The sequence below is a fragment of the Megalobrama amblycephala genome, linkage group LG7 (genome assembly GCF_018812025.1).
Source record: "Megalobrama amblycephala isolate DHTTF-2021 linkage group LG7, ASM1881202v1, whole genome shotgun sequence".
NCBI lineage: Eukaryota > Metazoa > Chordata > Actinopteri > Cypriniformes > Xenocyprididae > Megalobrama > Megalobrama amblycephala.
The window spans coordinates 15,449,097-15,474,869 of NC_063050.1; the positions used below are offsets into that span (position 1 = coordinate 15,449,097).

The 25,773-nt window shown below is 35.8% G+C and overlaps 1 protein-coding gene across 5 annotated transcripts; it reads left to right on the forward strand.

The window, feature by feature from the left end:
- Nucleotides 1-25,773, forward strand: LOC125271814 (NACHT, LRR and PYD domains-containing protein 12-like). 5 transcript variants are annotated; one of them, XM_048196070.1, is made up of 15 exons: nucleotides 7-334; nucleotides 1,012-1,087; nucleotides 1,378-1,473; nucleotides 1,764-1,859; nucleotides 7,526-7,621; nucleotides 7,872-7,967; nucleotides 12,725-14,503; nucleotides 19,325-19,495; nucleotides 19,711-19,881; nucleotides 20,095-20,265; nucleotides 24,154-24,324; nucleotides 24,556-24,726; nucleotides 24,955-25,125; nucleotides 25,352-25,522; nucleotides 25,632-25,773. In XM_048196070.1, exons 2-15 carry the CDS (start codon nucleotides 1,023-1,025, stop codon nucleotides 25,639-25,641), a joined length of 3,435 nt encoding a protein of 1,144 aa, XP_048052027.1. In that variant the 5' UTR covers nucleotides 7-334; nucleotides 1,012-1,022; the 3' UTR covers nucleotides 25,642-25,773. The 5 variants fall into 5 exon arrangements, with proteins under 5 accessions (XP_048052031.1, XP_048052029.1, XP_048052030.1 ...); XM_048196071.1 differs by having other exon boundaries at nucleotides 12,728-14,503; XM_048196072.1 differs by lacking the exon at nucleotides 24,154-24,324 and having other exon boundaries at nucleotides 3-334.

Here is a 25,773-nt window from a genome sequence, read left to right on the forward strand (position 1 = left end):
GCAAATGGACCCGCCTCTTATAGCAACTTCACCTGTAAATTAATTGCATGGATCTGCACTTCGGATTCTAACAGAAAAAGTAGCCCATCTGGGTGTCTTTGGAGTATCCTATTCATTTCAACATACTTCGATTTGGGACACACTATTTCTCATTTCGAACACTATTTATGACGGATACTAATTGGGAAGTAGCTGAATGAAAGTGAAAGTAAAATCCATCGGCCTATGTTGTTATTTAAGAAAACAGAAACATCTCGCCTATAAAATCAAATAGTTTCCTTCATGTAGATTTTCTTGACGAAACATCAATGTCCACAAACACTTTTCCATTGAGGTGAGTGTTACAGACACAGTTCAAGTTATCAGTTTTCTACCTGGCGCCGTGTCTCAGTTCAGGCCAGGGCCCATTGTATTTTGCTAATTATATTATTTTACATTTATTTCAATATAATGCTAAGTAAACACATTTTTATGTTTTAAAGTAGACTAATGAATTTGAATTCAGAACACCAATACACTTCGTGCTAGAAATAACAATGTTTAACATTATGCTGTGAAAATCTTCTTATAAAAACAATAGTTTGATTTTATATTCAAATATTTAGCTCTTGACATCAAATATACAGGAGTTTCAAAGAGTTAGTTTTCTCTTATAGATTTACCAGCACAATATAAAACTGTCTTTCAAATTTTTTGGCACAAAGTACAGAAATACTGACTGTAAATAATGTGGTGCATTGTGATGATATTCGCTAGTTTAGGACATTTTTTTGTTATTTTATCCTCAAAACTTTGCCATGTAAAGAGTTGACAGGTTTTGGATTATTAATATAACTGTGGTTTTACAGAGGCATATTGAACCTGTGTCATATCAACCGTATCCTCATATGTAGGATTTGGACTATATGATTTTCATGCACATGGATGTATCCATTTCATGATTTCCTGAGAATGACTAATGATAATTAATTTAGCATAAATATTCTAAATTCCCTTCATGTTTTGTTTCAGGTCAGTACCCCATGAAGAGTGACCGGTTAATGGATCCTCCCATTAAATTTAGTGGACACACTGATCCTGGGTTTAGGTGAGTGCTTTACTAAACACTTATCTTACTACATCTGTGTTGAAACTAAGAAAATTGTTCATTAATGCTGTAAAGGGACTAAAGTGATTGTGTGTAATGCATTTCAGATGTTATTAATTAAAAGATCTTAATTTACAGATCACATGTGTGGATGTGCACCTGCCATAAAGTCTCCAACAGCATAATAAATATTAATAAAATAATGCAGTCACCTGAATCAGTTCATTACAAAAGTCATGAATTAAAGGATGTGTGATTTACATTCACTTGTGTTCAACTTCACTGCACAGATCGGACCCTCCAGAACCCAGTTGTGTGTCCATGAAGAGTGACCGGTCAATGGATCCTCCCGTTAAATTTAGTGGACACACTGATCCTGGGTTTAGGTGAGTGCTTTACTAAACCACTTATCTTGTTACATCTGCGTTGAAACTAAGAAAATTGTTCATTACTACTGTTAAAATGGACTAAAGTGACTATATGTAATGCATTTCATACGTTATTAATTAAAAGATCTTAATTTACAGCTCCAATATGTGGATATGTACTTGCTGTAAAGTCTCCAACAGCATAATAAATATTAATAAAATAATTCAGTCACCTGAATCAGTTCATTACAAATTCATACATTTAAGAGTGTGATTTACATTCACTTGTGTTCAACTTCACTGCACAGATCGGACCCTCCAGAACCCAGTTGTGTGTCCATGAAGAGTGACCGGTCAATGGATCCTCCCGTTAAATTTAGTGGACACACTGATCCTGGGTTTAGGTGAGTGCTTTACTAAACCACTTGTCTTGTTACATCTACATCATACAACTATGAAAATTGTTAATTAATGCTATTAAAAAAGAACTAAAGTGACTTTACAAAAGTCATACATTTAATGTGCCCCTATCATGGATTTTTTGAAAATTACCTTTCATGTAGTGTAACATAGCTCTAAGTGAATGAAAACATCCTGCAAAGTTTTAAATCTGAAAGTACACTGTATATAAGTTATTGTCTCTCGAAAGTAAGTCAACTCTGATTCAATTAAACAAGTCATTTGTAAAACGTCACAACGAAACATTAGCATATTGCCCTCCCACATATTGCGCGTGCAGACACCGGGGAAAATTAATTTTTTCAACAATACCACAGCAGTACAATCTTTTGTTGTGTTAATGTTGTGTTAATAATTGATGTTTATATTTTCTAGCAATCGTACAAAATTCATAGTTTTATATGTTATGTTGTGTAACGTACACCCTGCTAACCGGCTAACTCACGTTTCTGTAGTTCTGCTGTTCAGAAGTGGGGCCAATATTGACTAAAAATGTATTGATTAATGCAGCTTGTCTGTCTTATTACTTGGAGTAATGATCAAGGATGGAGCACGACTTTTGTTACAAAGTCTAATGCATTATCAGCTTTTCAAGTTTGTGCTCGGCTAACGTGGAAGTTTACAAACATACTAAAACTGTTTTTTTCTCTGTGTTTTTTTTAGTATAATAGAGTGGAGCTTTATCTGTATTGTAATAGGATGTTAAGATGCTAGTCCGCGCTAACTAGTTGAAGTGTTCTCACTGTAAACATTGTAATGTCAAACAATAAAATGTTAATCTCTTTTAGTTAACAATTAGCTTGCACAGACGTTGCTTTTAGTCGTTATGCTCCTCACCTCTGGAACACCTCCGGAACCTCCTTACCTCTGGAACTACCTTCCAGAGAACATAAGATGTGCTGAAAACATTAATAGTTTTAGATCTAAATTATCTTTAGTCTTCCTGTAAAGTCTTATTAAACCCTTTTTATACTTTGTGTTTTACTTTGTTTTTTAATGTTGTATTTTATATTTCATATTTTAATCTTTATAAATTTTATTTTAATGGGTTTATTTTTTTTATTGTTCTTTTTAATTTGACTAATTGCTGTATCTATTGGTTCCTTGTCAAGCACTTTGAATTGCATTAACTTGTTTAGAAAAGTGCTAATTTTATATAAATAAAATTTGCTTGCTTGTTTGCAATTAGTTAGCAACAGTACACCAGCATGAGCTGATATAATTATCACTCCATCGGCAACTACAGTTACTGCTTTTAAACAAAGCAACATGCAGTATAACATCAGTGTTTTTCAGCTCATCATTGACTGGAGCACAGGCGCTACTCTTCAACACAATGGTGACCCACAAAACTCAGATAACAGAACATTAAACACTAACAGATCTTTCTAGATCTCAAAGCATCTTCACTTATTACAAACAGGGATGGGCAGTATTTCAGATACATGTATTTAAAATACGTATTTGAAATACAAAATACTATTTTGTATTTTGTATTTTAAAGCCTTTGGAAAAAATCAAATGTAATTTGTATTTAAATACATTTAAGATGAGTATTTTTGTATTTTCAAAATACTCAAAATACTTTGAGACAGTCAACCTCTTTATCAGGGTGTTGTTTTCATGCATCAACTAGTTCAGACCAGACACGCACCCCCCAATCCCAACATTCATGCACGTTAGCTGCAGCTGTACAACCCAGCCTTGGATCGGCAACTTTTCTGGAATAAGGTGAGGATGTGCTACTTGTTGATTAAAGTAGCTTGTCAAATGTGTTTGAAGCATTAACGTTACTGCATGTTAGGGATGGGTGATATCATATGACAATATCGTAGATTCGTAGCGATGATATAAAATGTGAATCAATGGAACTTTTTCTAAATTGTTTACATAGATAGGACTTTCCGCTTTCTCTTTAGCTTTGTGCAGTTGAAGCCTTGTTTATACTTTCGCAATTCGCATGGCTCTACGCCATGAACCTGCTTACTGCGCGCGCTCCTCGGTAAACCTACAAGGCTTTTATGCTTGACGTGCTCTCCGTTGTATAATTCTATGAAACGACAGAGGGCGACTCTGAGTAATTGTCCTCCAAACCACCAAAAAGCAGCGATGAGAGGAAGTAGTTTGCCGAATAATAGAGTGCCTCAGGGATGACGCATTTTTGTAGGCAAAACCCGGAAGCGAGTTAGCATTTTAGCTCTTCCGGTTCCAACGCCGTAAAGTCTATGGGTTTTTTGAATGGGTTTTTGCTAAATCCCCTGAAATAAGGTCTGTGGTTAACAAAGCCTCTAAATACTTTCACGTTTTGATCTATGACATAAAACACACCAGTTATAACCCACTTGTGATTTTTTTAAAACTTTTAATGTGTCTTAAAGGTCCCGTTTTTCGTGGTTTTTTGAAGCTTTGATTGTGTTTATAGTGTGCAATATAACGTGTTCATCTTTCGCGTGTAAAAAAACACAGTATTTTTCACATAATTTACTTATCTGTATACCGCTGTTTCTACTGTCATAAAAACGGGCTGATGACTTCCTTGTTCTATGAAGTCCCTCCTTCAGAAATACGTAATGAGTTCTGATTGTGCCAGCGGTTCCTGTGTTGTGATTCGACAGCTCTGAGCGCACCGTGCCCGGAAAAGTCACGCCTCTTACCATAACGTGGAGATGCACGCGCTCAGTGTTATTGTAAACATGTCTTTAATTTTACCCTATCAATTTGAGCCGGAATCAGCGCTATATATATAATAACAGCGTTTCGACGACATGGCGACAAACACACTCTACAAACGCAACTCTTGTGTATTCCTGTGGGCGGAGGTTAGTCAAAAAACTGTTTTAGTGACGTCATTAAAGAAGGAAGTAGAGGGATGTAGTCCAAACTGGCCGTTCGATGTAGGCGACTTCTGTTAAATAAAATATCTCGCTTGGCATTGAACTTTGAGCTTTAAAATTTTACAGATTTTATTTATACTCTAACAACAACATTACACACTAACTAAAGTTTGAAACATGGAATCACGAAGAACGGGACCTTTAAAATCGGCGGTTGCTAACAAATTGCTAAAAGGGACTACTTCCTTTGGCGGGGACTTTAGACGTCATCACTAAAAACGGGACATTTGGACAGCATTTCTCATGAAAAAGTGGATAAGTATTCATAACAGCACAGATCATAATCAGTGAGCATGTTTTTAAATAAAGTTGTTTTCTAAATAAAGTTTGAGGAAGCTTGGTGGTGACTACGTTGATCCGCGACTATGGTGTGCTGTAGTCCGTTTATAGCCTACTGTTAGCCTTTTATATCTGACGACTTTATTTAGGCTTCAAAATCTATAAATGTTGTGTTAACTTGTAAAGATTATCTTGATAGACAAAACGTGCAAGTGTCATAACCCTTTGTTAAACACAGAGCTTATTTTCTGCGATTTTCCAAAAGTCTATGGGAAAAATGCATAGGCTTTCAACCGAGGGAACCCGTGCGCCGCTAACTTCCGGGTTGGCCTACAAAAACGCGTCATCCCTGGAGCACTCTATTATCAAACACCTCTTATACTATGTCAAACACCTGTCTCATGAGAAGTTTGTGAATAAATGGATTTCTTCACATGTAAACTGATTAGGTTGTAGGTGATTTTGACAACACATGTGAAAAAGTTTTTTTAGTACACTTCTTAAACCCTAACCAAATAATCAAGTTAAATCCAGTAAACTTGAAATTGTGACTTGAGACATTAGAACAAAACATATTAATATGATAACATATGTATAACACTAAATTGAACAATACAGTGTTATATATGTTTTTTAATTCATTAATTATTTTATTTCAATTAACGATTGTATTAAACACCGACCATTACTTTATTCATTATTTCTGCTATGCAGGCTCATTTTGTAAATGTAATCATTTTAAATTGTACAAACATGGTGCTTTATGAAAATGTAACTGGACACATTTCCAAATTGTGATTGTGTTTACCCATCTATGCAAATGTTTGTTTATGTAGAGACTAAATAATTAGGTTAATCATTGTCTGTCTCCATCAGTTTAGTGTAGTAATTGTGTGCATTTGTGATGACAATGATGAAAGATACACTACACTTTTAGTTTTATTGTTCACCAAAAAAGTGCCAAATGATTTCTAATTAATTTTTTTTTTTATTTTAGATAAACTTTATATTTTATAATTATGTATACAGAAACAAATAAACTTTACATTAAATAAATATAAAAGTTACTATACTACTTGCATAAAAAAAGCATCAAAAGAGTTTGAAATTCAGTTTTTGCTGTGGTATCAAAACTGATATTGATAATTGTGAAACCATGCCATATATTGTTACTGTGAAGTAAAATTAAGATTTTGGTCATATCACCCATCCCTATTCTTTGCTATATAGCAGAAAAGGTTCCCACAGTTTTACAGTTTTTTTAGTAGTGTTCACCATAAGTAATAGACTACATTGTAACCTTGTCAGAAGTAAGTATATAAATGGCTGCTATTTTGCACTACATAAGTTTATTTGTAATTACCAGCAAGGAAGCAAGCACTTAAGAAAGAGAGAGAGAGAGAATGACAGAGAGTGCAGAAATTAGGTAAGGAATCAAAAGTCAGTAGGCCTATGTAGTTTCTTAATTCACTGTGACTATTTATAATTAGCAAATTACACATTTTCACATTGGCTTTTAATGATGGTGATAAAACATAATAAAAGTTAAAAATTAGTTTGGTTTTTTTGTAGTTTTTTATTTCCTACAGGGCAGGGGAAGGGAAGAGGTATATAAAATTAAAACGAAAGTTTCTAAGTAGTTGCACACATCTAAATGCTTTTTGGCATTCAGAATAGGCCCAGATAGATTTCAGCCTAATAGGGATACCTGCACTGAATCTTCAATTTCACATGTATTTTGTGTATTTTCAAAATACAAAATACTGTATTTGTATTTAAATACATTTTCCCACATAGTATTTTGTATTTGTATTTAAATACATTTTTCCACACAGTATTTTGTATTTGTATTTTAAATACATTTCCATGTATTTACGCCCATCTCTGATTACAAAGCAGTATAACTTTATTTCTTTCATTCAAAGCTTCTTATTAAGAATTAACAGAGGTTTAGATGTTAATGTTTTATTGAAAATAATAAAGTTTGAAATCACCCTTATGGTATAAGCACTTGCTTTAGTTGTGTTCTTGACCCTTGACTTCTTTACTTTAATGTTTCTCTGTCTGTTGTAACTGTGTTTCTGAAGAACATTTGTTATAGCAAAAGTTATGAAAAGAAAAACTGATCAGATGGTGATATTGCTTATTGGTGATTCAGTCATCATGTAGGAGCCTTATCTCTGAAGACATTAATTAGGTTTAATAATTTCACATAGGGATGTGCGATCTTGACAAAAAATTATATCTTGATCTTTTCTGGGATTTTCTCAATAACGATAATTAGATAATATTTTGCTGAGTGTGTTTATTCTGTTGGTACCTTGGCAGGTTTTTGGCTGTTGTGGGCAGCTGTGAAAAATAAATATTTAAAAAAAAAAAGAAAAAGAAAAAAAAGAGTGTGTGATTTACATTCACTTGTGTTCAACTTCACTGCACAGACCAAACCTTCCTGAATCCAGCTGTGTGTCCATGAAGAGTGACCGGTCAATGGATCCTCCTATTAAATTTAGTGGACACACTGATCCTGGGTTTAGGTGAGTGCTTTTCTAAACACTTATCTTATTACATCGGTGTTGAAACTAAGAAAATTGTTCATTAATGCTGTAAAGGGACTAAAATTTATTAATTTCCTGCTCAGATATGCGAATGTGCACTTGCTATAAATCTCCAACAGCATAATAAATATTAATGGAAAAATTCAGTCACCTGAATCAGTTCATTGCAAAAGTCATGAATTTAAAGGTTTGTGCATTATATTCACTTGTGTTCAACTTCACTCCACAGACCTGATCCTCCAGAATCCAGCTGTGTGTCCATGAAGAGTGACCGGTCAATGGATCCTCCCATTTACTTTAGTGGACACACTGATCCTGGGTTTAGGTGAGTGCTTTACTAAACATTTGATTATACATATTTATATTTAGATTTATTCATTTGACAGACACATTTATTACTTAAGGCTGGGACACACTGAGCCGACGGTCGGCTGAGTGTCAGCCGACTTAAGTATTTTTTGGTGTGTTCTGTCCGTTGACTCTAGTCAGAAGCTTCTGGGTTTTTTGGGCCAATTCAGCATGTAGAATCCATGTCGAGCAGAGAGAGAAATCTGATTGTCTGTTCAGTTTAGTAGGACTGCCCCTAATATTTGACTAACCGTTAATCGACTAGAAGAGGCTTGGTTGACCAAAATTTTATTAGTCGGTTAGTTGCAGAAAAAAAATCCACAGGAAGTGGTGTAATCACACAGGCTGTGACAGCCAGATCGTTTAACGGCAGGAAATCCAAACATTCGCCTATCATTCATCAACCTCTAGTATGACATGAAGTAGCAACTTCCCATTTAACAGAATTTTGTTATAAGAACATTCTCTAAATATTCAGTGTTGGTTCTGGGAATGTTAAAAACGTCCCGAAATGTTTTCTGAGAAAAACACACAATTACTGATAAAGAAACATCTCTATAATATTCAGGGCTCAAGAGCTCAACTAAAGCAAACACCAACCTCCATGTTGGTGACCTCAAACGAAACATCTAAACTTCTGTTAATTCTCAATAAGAGCTTCTGTAGACGTGTGACAGAAATAAAGTCAGTCTGGGGCATGTTTCCCGAAGCGGTCGCAAGTTCCATTGTTATCAATAGAGTTAAATGGGACTTACGACCATGGTTTCGGGAAACGCACCCCTGGTTAGTAATAAGTGAAGCTGGTAATGCTGTTTGTGGATTTAATGTTTAATGTTTTAGAGATTTAATGTCTTTTATCTCCAGTTCATCTAAGGCTGTGGCTGAAGAAAGTTGTAGTTTGTGTTCTTATTTCTCTTTCTTTCAGTGTTTGTTCACAGCAGGTGTTTGAATGATTGAAAGAATGTTTCAGGAACATCATACTAACCTTTAAATAACATTCTACTAACATTAAGAAAACTGAACATTTTCATGTTCTTGGAATGTTACAAATCAACATTCTTACAATGTTGAATTTTAGATCAAAATTAAGTTGAAAGAACGTTTTTAGTATTTTTAACGTTCCCAGAACCAACACTGAATATTCAGAGAATGTTCTTATAACAAAATTCTGTTAGCTGGGTAAGCATATAAACAACATTTAAAAACTTTAAAATGCTCTGTCATTTTTAGTCATACAGATAAGAGTAACGCAACGGTAAAGGGTCTACTTTTATTTCTGTAAACTCACAATAACAACAAAATGTGCTTTTGTAAAATAATGAAAACACTCAGGATGCGCTTTCTGCCGTCTCTGTCTCTGTGAAGTGGAGCACGTCACAAAAAATGAACCAAAACTTAGCGAATACTTGCCTCACAGACACAAGAAATATCTATAGAAACTTGAAATGTCTCCTTTTAAAGTGCCCCTATAATGCTATTTGAAAGGTTAGCACATGTGGGAACTATATCAATAACAGTGCATACGTTAGCCAAGCACTAACGTGAATGACTGATGTAACATTACAGTTTGTAAAACAAATCTTGCTCCATCCTTTATCATTACTCAAAGTAGTAAGAACAATAGACAATCTGCAGAATTGGACAAAGTTTTAGGTAACAATGGCCTACAGCTGATAAGCAGAAGTATTTATAACCTGAGTTAGCCGGAGACATACACAATATAGCTAAAACACAAAACTATGTTTTTTGAACACTCTAATAAAATACATCAATAATTAATCACACTTACAAGTTGTGATTCTGTGGAGCAAGCTGGTCCAAATAAAGCAGGTTTCTTTAATCACTGATTCTTCACAGCCTCATCCTTTGGATGTGAAAATAAACCAAATTTATTTCTGTAGCGCAAAGCACAGCCTCTTGTCGACATGTTATCCACACAAACGAACTACAGCATTTGGAAAGGGGTTCAAGTTTTTTATGAACGTAGGCCGGCATTATGCAAATGTGTTAACTTGTGACGTGAACTTCACGGAAATGGGATTCGAATTATACAAATGACTCATTTAAGCAGTTCAGACTCAACTCTTTCTTTTGAGTGACAATAGTTTTATTTATGATGCACTTTGAGCTTTACAACTTTGCAGACTGTTTACATTCACATACAGCTACATTACACGCTGCATGAAAAGTAATTTTTAAAAATAATAGGGGTACTTTAAATGAACCAATTCAAATGGAAAATAAATATTCTCAGATTATGAAATAATGCTTATGAAACATACATAAAGGTGTGTCCACTATGTGGAGATGACAAGTCAGCATCGCTGACTTAATCTCTGCAGTCGAAAACATTATCAATAAATTATTAAAATATTTAGACAATCTCCTTCTGTTTTTTCAAGACCTATAAGATAATTACTTTTGCTGTTGCACTGTGCCATGCTTTATGCATGTGCTTGAGTGCTGATTAGGCTTTGTATTATATACAGTGGGTACAGAAAGTATTCAGACCCCCTTAAATTTTTCACTCTTTGTTATATTGCAGCCATTTGCTAAAATCATTTAAGTTCATTTTTTATCCTCATTAATGTACACACAGCACCCCATATTGACAGAAAAACACAGAATTGTTGACATTTTTGCAGATTTATTAAAAAAGAAAAACTGAAATATCACATGGTCCTAAGTATTCATACCCTTTGCTGTGACACTCATATATTTAACTTGGGTGCTGTCCATTTCTTCTGATCATCCTTGAGATGGTTCTACACCTTCATTTGAGTCCAGCTGTGTTTGATTATACTGATTGGACTTGATTAGGGAAGCCACACACCTGTCTATATAAGACCTTACAGCTCACAGTGCATGTCAGAGCAAATGAGAATCATGAGGTCAAAGGAACTGCCTGAAGAGCTCAGAGACAGAATTGTGGCAAGGCACAGATCTGGCCAAGGTTACAAAAAAAATTCTGCTGCACTTAAGGTTCCTAAGAGCAAAGTGGCCTCCATAATCCTTAAATGGAAGACGTTTGGGATGACCAGAACCCTTCCTAGAGCTGGCCGTCCGGCCAAATTGAGCTATCGGGGGAGAAGAGCCTTGGTGAGAGAGGTAAAGAAGAACCCAAAGATCACTGTGGCTGAGCTCCAGAGATGCAGTCGGGAGATGGGAGAAAGTTGTAAAAAGTCAACCATCACTGCAGCCCTCCACCAGTCGGGGCTTTATGGCAGAGTGGCCCGACGGAAGCCTCTGAAGCATGGAGTTGCGAAAAAACACCTGAAGGACTCCAAGTTGGTGAGAAATAAGATTCTCTGGTCTGATGAGACCAAGATAGAACTTTTTGGCCTTAATTCTAAGTGGTATGTGTGGAGAAAACCAGGCACTGCTCATCACCTGTCCAATACAGTCCCAACAGTGAAGCATGGTGGTGGCAGCATCATGCTGAGGGACAGGACGACTGGTTGCAATCGAGGGAAAGATGAATGCGGCCAAGTACAGGGATATCCTGGATGAAAACCTTCTCCAGAGTGCTCAGGACCTCAGACTGGGCCGAAGGTTTACCTTCCAACAAGACAATGACCCTATAAGCACACAGCTAAAATAACGAAGGAGTGGTTTCACAACAACTCCGTGACTGTTCTTGAATGGCCCAGCCAGAGCCCTGACTTAAACCCAATTGAGCATCTCTGGAGAGACCTAAAAATGGCTGTCCACCAACGTTTACCATCCAACCTGACAGAACTGGAGAGGATCTGCAAGGAGGAATGGCAGAGGATCCCCAAATCCAGGTGTGAAAAACTTGTTGCATCTTTCCCAAAAAGACTCATGGCTGTATTAGATCAAAAGGGTGCTTCTACTAAATACTGAGCAAAGGGTCTGAATACATAGGACCATGTGATATTTCAGTTTTTCTTTTTTAATAAATCTGCAAAAATGTCAACAATTCTTTGTTTTTCTGTCAATATGGGGTGCTGTGTGTACATTAATGAGGGGAAAAAATGAACTTAAATGATTTTAGCAAATGGCTGCAATATAACAAAGAGTGAAAAATTTAAGGGGGTCTGAATACTTTCCGTACCCACTGTATAGGCAATTAAAGGCTCATTATTATGATTTATGGCTTATTAATATAAATGTGCGATTAGCAGACTAATTGCTTAAATTAAGGACTACTAGTTGATTAGAGAAATCTTTAGTCGAGGGCAGCCCTACAGTTTAGCGAACGAGTCAGTGTGCAAGAAAAATCAAAAGTGATGAAAGCAAGCAAAGAAGTCATGACAGCACAGAAAGAAGGCTGTTTTAATTTTTACGCCATCTTACCTGAGCATTCCACTGCATAATTATTCTCATAATAACATGAGCGGAGTGGAATAAAGGACATGATCAGCATGATTGATACTTAAAACGGTAAGTAAGTGCTGCTTTGTTTATGGCTCATATACTGTCCCTGCAGTCTATTTTTGAAAGACTGATATAGAGGAATATATCTGCTTAAATAGACGGTTATCTACAGTACTTTACACGCAGGCACAGAATACGCATGCTAGTTGACAGTCGACTGTAGTCTTTTAGGTGTGTTCAAGCACAGATGCATGTGACACGGGAAAACACATTCGGCTTTCATTAGTTCTAGTTCTTTGGTGTGTCTCTACCCTTACGTAGCAGGATCCTGATGCAATACAATATCCTGATACAATGTTTGTATATAATTTATTTAACCTTATTTTTTTCTTAAAGTAGTGGCCCTCAACATGCCAAATTCCTCAAGACATTCAGATCAAATCTGAGGAAGAAGTTTCAGTGTCTGTATGAGGGAACAGCAAAGCAGGGAAACCCAACACTGCTGAATGAGATCTACACAGAGCTCTACATCACAGAGAGTGATTGTGGAGAGATCAATAATGAGCATGAGGTGAGACAGATTGAGACTCAATCCAGCAGAGCAACAAAAGAGGACACACCGATCAAATGCAATGACATCTTTAGACCTTTACCTGGACAAGACAAACCCATCAGAACTGTGCTGACAAAGGGAGTCGCTGGCATCGGAAAAACAGTCTCTGTGCAGAAGTTCATCCTGGACTGGGCTGAAGGGAAAGAGAATCAGGACGTCCAGCTCATATTTCCTCTTCCTTTCAGAGAGCTCAACTTGATGAAGGACAAACCACTCAGTCTTTCAGAGCTTCTTCATGTCTTTTTCCCTGAAACAAAAGAAATTAATCCATTCAGTGATGAATATAAAGTTGTCTTTGTTTTTGATGGTCTGGATGAGTGTCGTCTGTCTCTGGACTTCAGTGTGAAACTGTGTAATATTTCTGAATCAGCCTCAGTGGACGTGCTGCTGACGAACCTCATTACAGGGAATCTGCTCCCCTCTGCTCTCATCTGGATCACCTCCAGACCCGCAGCAGCTGATCTCGTCCCGTCTGAGTGTGTCCATCGAGTGACAGAGGTACGAGGCTTCAATGAGCCACAGAAGGAGGAATACTTCAGGAAGAGAATCGATGATCAGAGTCTGGCTGATAAAATCATCACACACCTGAAGTCCTCAAGGAGCCTCTTCATCATGTGTCACATCCCAGTGTTCTGCTGGATCTCAGCCACTGTTCTAGAGAAGATGTTGAGTGAAGCAGAGAGTGGAGAGATTCCCAAGACTCTCACTCAAATGTACACAAACTTCCTGATCATTCAGACCATCAAACATGAGAAGGACTATGAGAAGAAAGTGAAAGATGAAGACATGATCCTCAAACTGGGGAAACTGGCTTTCCAGCAGCTTATGAAAGGAAACCTGATCTTCTATGAGGAAGACCTGAGAGAGTGTGGCATTGATGAGACAGAAGCATCAGTGTACTCAGGACTGTGCACTCAGATCTTCAGACAGGAGTTGGGCTTGTATCAGGGGAAAGTCTTCAGCTTTGTTCATCTGAGCATTCAGGAGCATCTAGCAGCTCTTTATGTGCTGCATTCATTCCTGCTGTACAAGAGGGATGTGCTCAATGAAAACCTCAGCTCTAAACATTCACATGAGTTCACGTGTCACACAATATCTGACCTGCATCAGAGAGCCGTAGACAAGGCTCTGCAGAGTAATAATGGACATCTGGATCTTTTCCTGCGGTTCCTTCTGGGTCTCTCGCTGGAGTCCAATCAGATGCTCCTGAAAGACCTTCTGACACATGTTAGAAACATCTCGTACAGTAAAGAGAAAACGGTTGAATACATTCAAACAAGGATAAGAATGAATCCCTCACCAGAGAAATCCATCAATCTGTTCCACTGTTTAAATGAACTGGGTGATCGTTTTCTCGTAAATGAAATCCAGGAGTGTCTCAGATCTAGAGGTCTTTCAACCACCAAACTGTCCTCATCACAGTGGTCAGCCGTTGTCTTTGTTTTATTAACCTCTGAGTGTTTGGATGAGTTTCATTTGAGTAAATACATAAGCGGATATACATCACCGGATGAAGTACTTCAGAAGCTCTTGCCTGTAGTTGAAGCCTCCAGATCAGCAAAGTAAGTCTGAGATCAATCATCAGATCTGTGAGTGTGTGTGTGTGTGTGCTGTAGTGATGTGCTTCTCTGCTCTTTGTTGTCTATAGTAATATTAATTTGGGACGTAAAAAACGTCCAGTTTTCTTGACGTTACAGGAACGTTTTTATAAGGTATAACGTTCCTCAAACGTTCTTTCAACTTAATTTTGATCTAAAATTCAACATTGTAGGAATGTTGATTTGTAACATTCCAAGAACATGAAAATGTTCAGTTTCCTTAATGTTAGTAGAATGTTATTTAAAGGTTAGTGTGATGTTCCTGAAACATTCTGTCAATCATTCAAACACCTGCTGTGAACAAACACTGAAAGAAAGAGAAATAGGAACACAAACTACAACTTTCTTCTTCAGCCACAGCCCTAGATGAACTGAAGATAAAAGACATTAAACCTCTGAAGATCTGATTAAACAACTTAAATGCTCAAACAGCATTACCAGCTTCACTTATTCATCTAAGGCTGTGGCTAAAGAAATTTGATCCCTCTCTAAATAGTGTTAAAATAACACTGAATCAGAGTCAAAGTTAATGAGATAATTAAGCAATTAATTAAGTGATGATTTAGAAAAAAAACAAAAAACATAAATGACTCATTATTATGATTTTCCATTTCCGTGTTTTGTGCAGAACCAGTACCGCTGGGGGATGGAGCAGGGTGTGGTTACCCAGAGTGCTGTTGTGTTATGTATAGGCCTACACAGTACAATCCACAGAGTTAAATCAACTCTGCTCAGAGTACATATGGTCCCTCTCTGAATAGTGTTAAAATAACACTGAAGCAGAGTTAAAATTAACAAGATAATCACCAGAGTCACTGAAGAAAAGAGAAACACAAGAACTACAACTGACTTCAGCCACAGCCTTAAATGAAATCAACTGAAGATAAAAGACATTAAATCTCTCAAGATATGATTAAAAGAGATGATTCACTTATTACTAACCAGACTGACTTTATTTCTGTCACACGTCTAAATAATTTCTTATTGAGAATTAACAGAAGTTTAGATGTTGGTGTTTTATTGGTCAATAAATTATGCCACCATCGTGGTGGTCAGGGTTTGTTTTAGTTATACTCTTGACCCTTTTATGTCTTTAAAATATTTTGTGTTTGAGCAATTACAATAGTGTTTCACAGCGAACACTTGCACATTGCTGAATCAAACGATTGAAGGAACAGATCAGCTTGAATTTGCTGCATGAAAGCCATTTCAAATTAGCGTCACAAAGAGGTTTTGATGAGATTTGGCTATCACAAAAGTCCAACAAAATTCCATTAAACAAATGCCACTGTAATACTTCAGTGCTAAAAATGAACAATTATTACTGCTCAGGCTTATACGTGAAAATAGCATACGATCCTCAACAGTGGTGACAATAATTATTCATACTGCAGTGAATGATGGGAGTTTTGTCCTATGGTGATACCCAGCATTCATTGCAGCGTGAACCATCTTTTTTATCACCATTGTTGAGATTCATATGCTGATTCTTGATGTCTGTGTGTGTCTAAGTGATGCAGTAGTTCAAATGTTTTAATGCATTACATGGTTTTAAAATGAAATGGTATATCTGTTTGCTGCAGCACTTTCTTCTCATGCTGTAGTTTCACAGGGTTGCTAATGCAAAACCAAAATGTACAAATGACTAAACATATGATCAGTTGCTTTGGATACAATCAGGCCATCTCAAAATTAGTTTTTGAGACAATGCATATGTTGTTGTAAAGCAGTGAAGGCAATGCTTATAAGTTGATATAGAGCTTATAAGCACTGACTTCACTGCTTTACAACAACTTATGCATTGGTGCAGAGAAAAATCTAACATAGAAAGCCAAGGTTAAGCAAACGCTGTTCTCCATGGTGGTGGTGTCTTTTTTCTTTTCTTTTCTTTTCTTTTCTTTTCTTTTCTTTTTTCTTTTCTTTTCTTTTCTTTTCTTTTCTTTTCTTGACCAATAAACCTGGTCTATTTACCTCTGTTAATTCTCAATTCTGTTGATAAAGTCAGTCAGGTTAGTAATAAGTGAAGTTGGTAATGCTGTTTGCAGAGGTGGAAAGTCCAGGGGTCAGAAAGTAAAAGTCCTGCCATATTTTTCATTCCACCCACTGAAGCAGTGTTAAAGTTAATGAGATAATTAAGTGATTAATTGAGTGATGATTGTCCATTATTGAAGACACCTGATGATAACAAGCAGAATCACCAAAGGAGAAAATCACAATTTTTAAGTGACCATCATCGAGATCAGGGTTTGCTTTAGTTGGGCTCTTGACCCTTGACTGTTTCATATTAGATCTTGTTTGTGCTGTTAACTGAGTTGTAACAGCCAGGCAAGTAAATAAAAACGATGGTCAGGTGTTGTTGGTTATGTTTTCACATAATCATTATTTGATCTGAATCAATGAACTCATTTAGAACCCAATCTCTGAGTTAGATTTACATTATTGATTACAACAGCACTGTGATTCTACAGAAGAAGATCAGCTTTATCAATATAATCTGAAGGATTTCACAAAAGTTGTTCTGAATAAAACAAAAAAAACCTTCTTTCAGGCAAACACATACATCAAGAATCAGCCTGTGAATCTCAACAGTGGTGACCATCATAAAGCATGTTGCAGTGGATTCTGGGAGCCACCAATCAAAATTCATCCATGGCTCCCATCATGCATTGCTGCATGAATAAATTATGAGCTGAATTGTCTTAGTAATTACCTTTATTGCCACTATTTTTATTTATTTTTTTTTTATTTATTTTTTTTGTGACATTTTAGTAGCTTGTTTTCTAAGGTTGAGTTTATCTGTTGTCACGGTCAGCTCGTTCTTGACCATAACATAAAGAGGATCACACAAACAAATGAGTTCTTTGAATTGCCATGTTGTTTATTACAAAGTTATCTGTTCCAAACAAAATAGCACAATGTCTAGGGGATTAAATAAACCAAAAGAAAATAAGAATCATGTGGATAAGAAAGGTTGGGAAGAACAAAAAAATGAAAGCAGGTTGGAGCAAATGACTTCTCCGGAGAAACATGTTCTACCAGAGGAAGTACTGTTGAGTAGATCAGCCAGATATTTATACTCTCAGGCTGATTCTTGATGTCTGTGTGTGCCTAAAAGAAACTTTTTTTTGAAATCCTTCAGATTATATTGCTAAAGCTGTGCTGCTATAATTAACAATGTAAATCTAACTCAGAGATTGTTACAGTTACAGCAGCCCAAACAAAATCAAATGTTATAAGGTCAAGGGTCAAGAGCTCAACTAAAGCAAACACTCATCTCCATGATGGTGACTTAAAAATTGTGATTTTCTCTTTTGGTGATTCTGCTTGTTATCATCAGGTGTCTTCAATAATGCTCAATCATCACTCAATGGAGAGTATGCACTTGACGTCACCTTCGACTGTTATGGCTACGGCCATGCCCACTGAGTGCCACAAAGACTGAGTGGCAGCATTGGTTTTCAGCGTGAATGCAGTGAAAAACACACAAAAACACATCCAAAACGGGAAAAAGCTTTGTGATTGACTGAACAAATAGCTTTGACACAAAACCTGAGGTATATATTTAAAGACTGCTGAAAGCTACAGAAAAAAGAAGCAAATGGATCACTGCAATTCACAGAAACAACTCGACTCCAGCAGAGAAACATGGATTTTCAGTTATCATTTTGTGTCAAATTGTTAGATTTTGAGGAAAAATCATACCGTATATATTGTTTTGTTATATATTGTGTTGACAAATCATCAATTAAATATTTACCATATATTCTGCATAATTGGGTGTTTTTAAATAAACTCTGACAAAAACTATACAAGCTTTAAGGCTGGACAATATTACGATATATTTAACATTAATATAAGTGATTACTCTGATTTAAACCTATACCTATATTGTAGTTATCTAAAATGTTCACAGGCAAGAAACACAACTACTGGCTGCATGTCAATATCCATGGATTAGGTTTATTTGACAGGCTGTAAGTAACACTTCCAACCTTTAACCTCAAATCCAACCTTTAGTGTAATCGTTTGTTTTACTCATGTTTTCGCAGTTTCCCCTAATAAATCCAGTCATGCAGCAGGTTCTTTTACCAGCTGAGGGAGCGCGTTCCGGCGGGAAAGTGACGTTGATGCATACCCTCTATAAATCACTTAATTACATTAACTTTAACACTGCTTCACTGGGTAGAATAAAAAATATGGCAGGACTTTACTTTCTGACCCCTGGACTTTCCACCTCTGCACAGGATGAGGTGTTTAAACTTTCTCACACAATGAATAGACTTTTATTCTTCAAGTATTTTCTGCTGGTATAAAATATGCAAACTGTTCATCTCTGAGCAGATAAAACACGGCAAACACAAAACCAGCATGATTTTTAACTGGCTAATAGTGACTATCCTGTTAGCATTAGACTTGGGAGAATTTTTATTTATGATTATTATTTTTCAGCAATATTATTATGTTGTTTTTGCTCTGTGATCATGTGTACATTTGAATGTTGTGTACACTGTAATCACTACAACTGTTGATGAAGTCCACTCTGAAACTGATATTTGTCTTGAACTTGGTCTTAATTTGAACAAGAATAATACTATTTTAAGGGATTATCCTCCTTATATTTTTCCCATCATAATTTAGATTTAACACACAATAAAGCAAAAGTAAACAAAAAGTAAAAAAGAAAATAAAAACATGAAACCCACACAGATTTAGTATTTAATATCTCAGTCTCTCTGTGATTGTGTAGTTTCTGCTTAATTGAGAGATTGTGTTGTTGTTCTGTAGGTTGGATTATTGTAATATCACAGATGAAGGTTGTGCTGCTCTGACTTCATCTCTGAGATCAAACTCACTCCTCAGAGAACTGGATCTGACTTGGAATAAAATAGGAGATGAAGGTCTGACGCTGCTCTCTGATGGACTGAAGGATCCTCACTGTAAACTGGAGAAACTGACGTAAGATCATATATTAATCTTAACTGAAACAAGAATCATATTATTTTAAGGGATTATTCTCCTTATGTTGTTCAAATTATTTACACTAACACACAATAAATCAAAAAGTAATAAAAACATGAAACCCACACAGATTTAGTATTTAATATCCCAGTCTCTCTGTGATTGTAAACTGAATTCCAGCTGAACTGAGAGATTGTGTCATTGTTCTGCAGGTTGTGTAGGTGTAATATCACAGATGAAGGTTGTGCTGTTCTGGCTTCAGCTCTGAGATCAAACTCACACCTCAGAGAACTGGATCTGTCTAATAATATAATAGGAGGTGAAGGTCTGACGCTGCTCTCTGATGGACTGAAGGATCCTCACTGTAAACTGGAGAAACTGACGTAAAATCATATATTAATCTTAACTGAAACAAGAATCATTATTTTAAGGGATTATTCTCCTTATGTTGTTCAAATTATTTACACTAACACACAATAAATCAAAAAGTAATAAAAACATGAAACCCACACAGATTTAGTATTTAATATCCCAGTCTCTCTGTGATTGTGAACTGAATTCCAGCTGAACTGAGAGATTGTGTCATTGTTCTGCAGGTTGTGTAGGTGTAATATCACAGATGAAGGTTGTGCTGTTCTGGCTTCAGCTCTGAGATCAAACTCACACCTCAGAGAACTGGATCTGTCTAATAATATAATAGGAGGTGAAGGTCTGATGCTGCTCTCTGATGGACTGAAGGATCCTCACTGTAAACTGGAGAAACTAAAGTAAGATCATACATTAATCTTAACTGAGACAAGAATCATATTATTTTAAGGATTATTCTCCTTGTGTTGTTTAAATCATGATTTACACTACCAATCAAAAGTTTGGAATCGGTAAGATTTTTATTGTTTTTAAATGAAGTTTCATCTTCTCACCAAGGCTGCATTTATTTAATTAAAAATACAGTAAAAACAATAATATTGTAATATAATATTATTACAATTTAAAATAATGTTTTCTATTTGAATATATTTGAATATGTAATTTATTCCTGTGATCAAAGCTGAATTTTCAGCATCATTACTCCAGTCTTTAGTGTTACATGATCCTTCAGAAATCATTCTGATATGATGATTTGAAACATTTGTTGTGTACAATATTTTTTCCAGGATTCTTTGATGAATAGAAAGTTCAAAAGAACAGCATTTATTTAAAATATAATCTTTTGTAAAATTATAAATGTCTTTACTGTCACTTCTGATCAATGTAATGCATCCTTGCTAAATTTCTGTATTTCTTTAATTTCTTTTCATAAAAAAATAAAAATAAAATAACGTACTGACCACAGACTTTTGAACGGTAATGTATTTCTATTCATCAAAGAATCCTGGAAAAAAAGTACACAACTGTTCTCAACATAATAATCATAAATGTTTCTTAAGCAGTAAATCATCATATTAGAATGATTTCTAAAGGATCATGTGACACTGAAAACTTGAGTAATGATGCTGGAATAAATTACTTTACAAAATATATTCAAACAGAAAAGAGTTATTTTAAATTGTAATAATATTTCACAATATTACTGTTTTTACTGTATTTTTAATTAAATAAATGTATTTTCTAAGTTGAACTGAAAGTGTTTATTCCTATTTTTCCACTTCTGTGTTTTGTGCTCGCGGTTGGAAGGTACCAGTACCACCAGGGGATGGAGTTGGGTGTGGTTACCCACAGTGCTGTTGTGTTATGTATAACCTATATGGCACATCTGACCAGAACCGTAAATGTTGCCAATTATTACTCCCATTATTACAGTTCTTTTTTCATTGCATGTTGCTCCAAGAATACATTAATATGCAAATTAGATACAGTGTATAGATACATTGTATTGAATGGGAAAACCGATGTATGGCCATTTTACCCTCATATTGCATAAAGTAAAATGGTATATCAATTAATTCCATTATATGTTTCATAACATAGTTGAGAATCATCTTTATACAAAGTTTGGTTAAAAACAATATTGAAGCCTAAAAATTGATTGGTGATTAAAAAAATCCCATTGTTTTTGCCTATAAATGTCATTTCATGTCATTTTACTTTTTAAACAACTTAGTCCTGGTGTCCACTACAGAGGACATATCATAACATATGAATAAAATATAATTTTTAAAAAATGTTATTTTTTGAACCGAAAGTGTTTATTCCTATTTTTCCACTTCTGTGTTTTATGCTCGCGGTTGGACTGTACCAGTACCACCAGGGGATGGAGTGGGGTGTGGTTACCCAGAGTGCTGTTGTGTTATGTATAGCCTATATGGCACATCTGACCAGAACCGTAGCAAGGGCTGTGTCAAATGTGTGACCGCACAGAGCCTCACGCCGAAGTAAAGTGACGGCTGACTTGATGATGCAAAGCCAATAGTTAAAGTTCATGTTCATGTTTTTGTCCTTTGAAACACGTTGATAGTTAAAAGACAGCCAAAAGTGAGACTGTGTGTATCATGACTGTATTAATCTGCTTGTTATTAAAATGTATTCAGCTTTAATTTACAATATTTCTCTGAGCGTGTGACAGTGATTCGTTCATGTCAGTCAGTGCGGCATCACATGTCAGAGAGTTCAGAGAGCTTTATTCAGTCCATTTTAGATTCTGATTTTGGACGATTCTGAAATGGGTCAAACTGTAATTTAATTTATTTAATAACAGAGAATTAAAAACCACCGTTTAATAAAAAGAAAAAAAATGAATTTGATGTTTAGTTTTCTCCCTCCTGCTGTACTGAATCTGTACCGAACCGTGACTTCAATACCGAGGAATGTACCGAAGTGTCATTCTTGTGTGCCGTACTCTCCTAAAACACACACACACACACACACTGACTACCAAATAATTTCACTCTAAATTTTAAAAACAAAAATATTTTCTTAAATTGAAAAACACCTGCATTATTTTATCTTTGTAATGTCATTGATTGAATCAGTGAAATATATATGTAAGGAGACGGGACACAGCATAGTATCCATGTGCAAGCTTTTATTAAACAGAGTTCGTAGTCAGACAGGCAATGGTAGAACAACAGCAGACAGGTATGGCAGAGAGCAGACAGAATCGCAGTCAAAGAACAGGCTATAGGTCAGGGCAGGCAGATAACAATCATAAGTCCAAAACAGAGCAAATAGTCCAAAGGGCAGGCAGCAGAGAATAGTACACGGGGAACAAATGGCGTCAACAACAGGCAGGCAAACAAGATAACTAACGCTCAGAAATGCAACCGTAGTATACAAGACCTCACAAAGTATGTGAGGATGTGAGAGGCTTAAATAGTCCAGATAATGTGCTGCAGCTGGGTGTGGTGATTACTGATTGGTGGAGTGAGTGCAGGTGATTTGCAGGGAGGATGCTGGGAAATGTAGTCCGGGAATGACTGGGAACGTGACAATATAAGAGGAAGAGAAATAATAGATCAGATTTTTTAATGTAAATAAACAAATATATATATATATATATATATATATATATATATATATATATATATATATATATTTCAGTGATGCTTTGGATGAACAATACAGTCGTGCTCAAAATTGTTCATACCCTTGGTAAATATGACCAAAGAAAGCTGTGGAAATAAATCAACATCGTTAATACTTTTGATCTTTTATTTTAAAAAGCAATTTTATTTGCTTCATCTGACCATAGAACATTTGAAAACTAACTGACACTACTGGAAATTCAAACAGGATTGGTTATATTGTCACATGAAGCAAAAAATTAGCTTTTTTAGCAGCAAACACTTAAGATGGGTTTGGTGCATACAGGGGTAAAAAGTACCCCATGTGTAAAATGAAATATGCTGCTGGATTTTTAGTGTTGTGAGCCTATTATTTTCCTGCTGGAGATCCTGGACATCTTGTTCAGATACATGGAATCATGGATTCTATCAAATACCAACAGATAAAAAAATCAAATCCTGACTGTCCCTGTTAGAAGTCATATAATGGGCTGTGGTTGGATCTTCCATCAGGACAATGATCCAAAACAAACATCAAAACCAACACAAAGCACAAAATGAAGCTTCTGCCATGGTCTTCCCAGTCCCCTGAGCTGAACCCTATAGAAAATGAGTGGAGTGAACTAAAGAGAAGAAGCACCAACATGGATCTGGGAATCTGAAGGATCTTGAGAGATTCTGTATGAAGGAATGATCTCTGATCTCTTGTCAGGTGTTCTCCAAGCTCATCAGGCATTATAGGTGAAGACTCAGAGCTGTTCTCTTGGCAAAAGGAGGTTGCAAAAAGTATTGAATAAAAGGGTATGATTAATTGTGAGCAATGTGTATAAGAGAAAAACATTTCTCTCATAATGAGATTTTCCTCCCATTTAAAATTATTATTCTCCAATGAAAGGTTGGATTTTTGTAGATTTTTTAAATAAAAGATCAAAAGTATTAACGATGCAGATTTATTTTAAGGGATTATTATCCTTTAAAATATCCTATATTTTTCCCATCATAATTTAGATTTAACGCACAATGAAGCAAAAGTAAAAAAAAAAAAAAAAAAGTAATAAAAACATAAAACCCACACAGATTTAGTATTTAATATCCCAGGCTCTCTGTGATTGTGTAATTTCTGCTGAACTGAGTGATTGTGTCATTGTTCTGCAGGTTGGATCAGTGTAATATCACAGCTGAAGGTTGTGCTGCTCTGGCTTCAGCTATGAGATCAAACTCACATCTCAGAGAACTGAATCTGTCTGAGAATAAAATACGAGATAAAGGACTGATGCTGCTCTCTGATGGACTGAAGGATCCTCACTGTAAACTGGAGAAACTGAAGTAAGATCATACATTAATCTTAACTGAAACAAGAATTATATTATTTTAAGGGATTATTCTTCTTGTGTTGTTCAAATGATTTACATTAACACACAATAAAGCAAAAAGTAAACAAAAAGTAAAAAAGAAAATAAAAACATGAAACCCACACAGATTTAGTATTTAATATCCCAGTCTCTCTGTGATTGTGTAGTTTCTGCTGAACTGAGAGATTGTGTCGTTGTTCTGCAGGTTGAGTCGGTGTAATATCACAGCTGAAGGTTGTGCTGCTCTGGCTTCAGCTCTGAGATCAAACTCACACCTCAGAGAACTGGATCTGACTGGGAATAAAATAGGAGATGAAGGTCTGACGCTGCTCTCTTATGGACTGAAGGATCCTCACTGTAAACTGGAGAAACTGATGTAAGATCATACATTAATCTTAACTGAAACAAGAATCATATTATTTTAAGGAATTATTCTCCTTATCTTGTTTAAGTCATGATTTACATTAACACACAATAAAGCAAAAAGTAACAGAAATTAATAAAAACATTAAACCCACACAGATTTAGGATTTAATATCTCAGTCTCTCTGTGATTGTGAACTGAATTCCTGCTGAACTGAGAGATTGTGTCATTGTTCTGCAGGTTGTGTAGGTGTAATATCACAGATGAAGGTTGTGCTGCTCTGGCTTCAGCTCTGAGATCAAACTCACACCTCAGAGAACTGGATCTGTCTGAGAATAAAATAGGAGGTCGAGGTCTGACTCTGCTCTCTGGTGGACTGAAGGATCCTCACTGTAAACTGGAGAAACTGAGGTAAGATCATACATTAATCTTAACTGAGACAAGAATCATATTATTTTAAGGGATTATTCTCCTTATCTTGTTTAAATCATGATTTACATTAACACACAATAAAGCAAAAAGTAACAGAAAATAATAAAAGCATTAAACCCACACAGATTTAGTTTAATATCTCAGTCCCTCTGTGATTGTGAACTGAATTCCTGCTGAACTGAGAGATTGTGTCATTGTTCTGCAGGTTGATAAAGTGTAATATCAAAGATGAAAGTTGTGCTGCTCTGACTTCAGCTCTGAGATCAAACTCACACCTCAGAGAACTGGATCTGTCTAGGAATAATATAAGAAATGCAAGTAGGAAGAGTCTCTCTGCTTTAAAAGATGATCCACATTATAAACTTGAGACACTGGGGTAAGTATTGATTCATATCATATAATAATATCATTTGAACTTGTCAATCCTCTGAACAGATGTGTCAGCAGTAATGCATATGTTACTGTCTGTTTTATTTTACTGACAGCTTTTGGTGATGGTGAATATGGAGCCACAATAGAGACATCATCATCAACACTGAAGTCACATGACCTTACCCATACTGGACTTTACTGTATATAAATGTACATGATTTTTTGTATAAGATCTAATAAACTTCCTCTCATTCA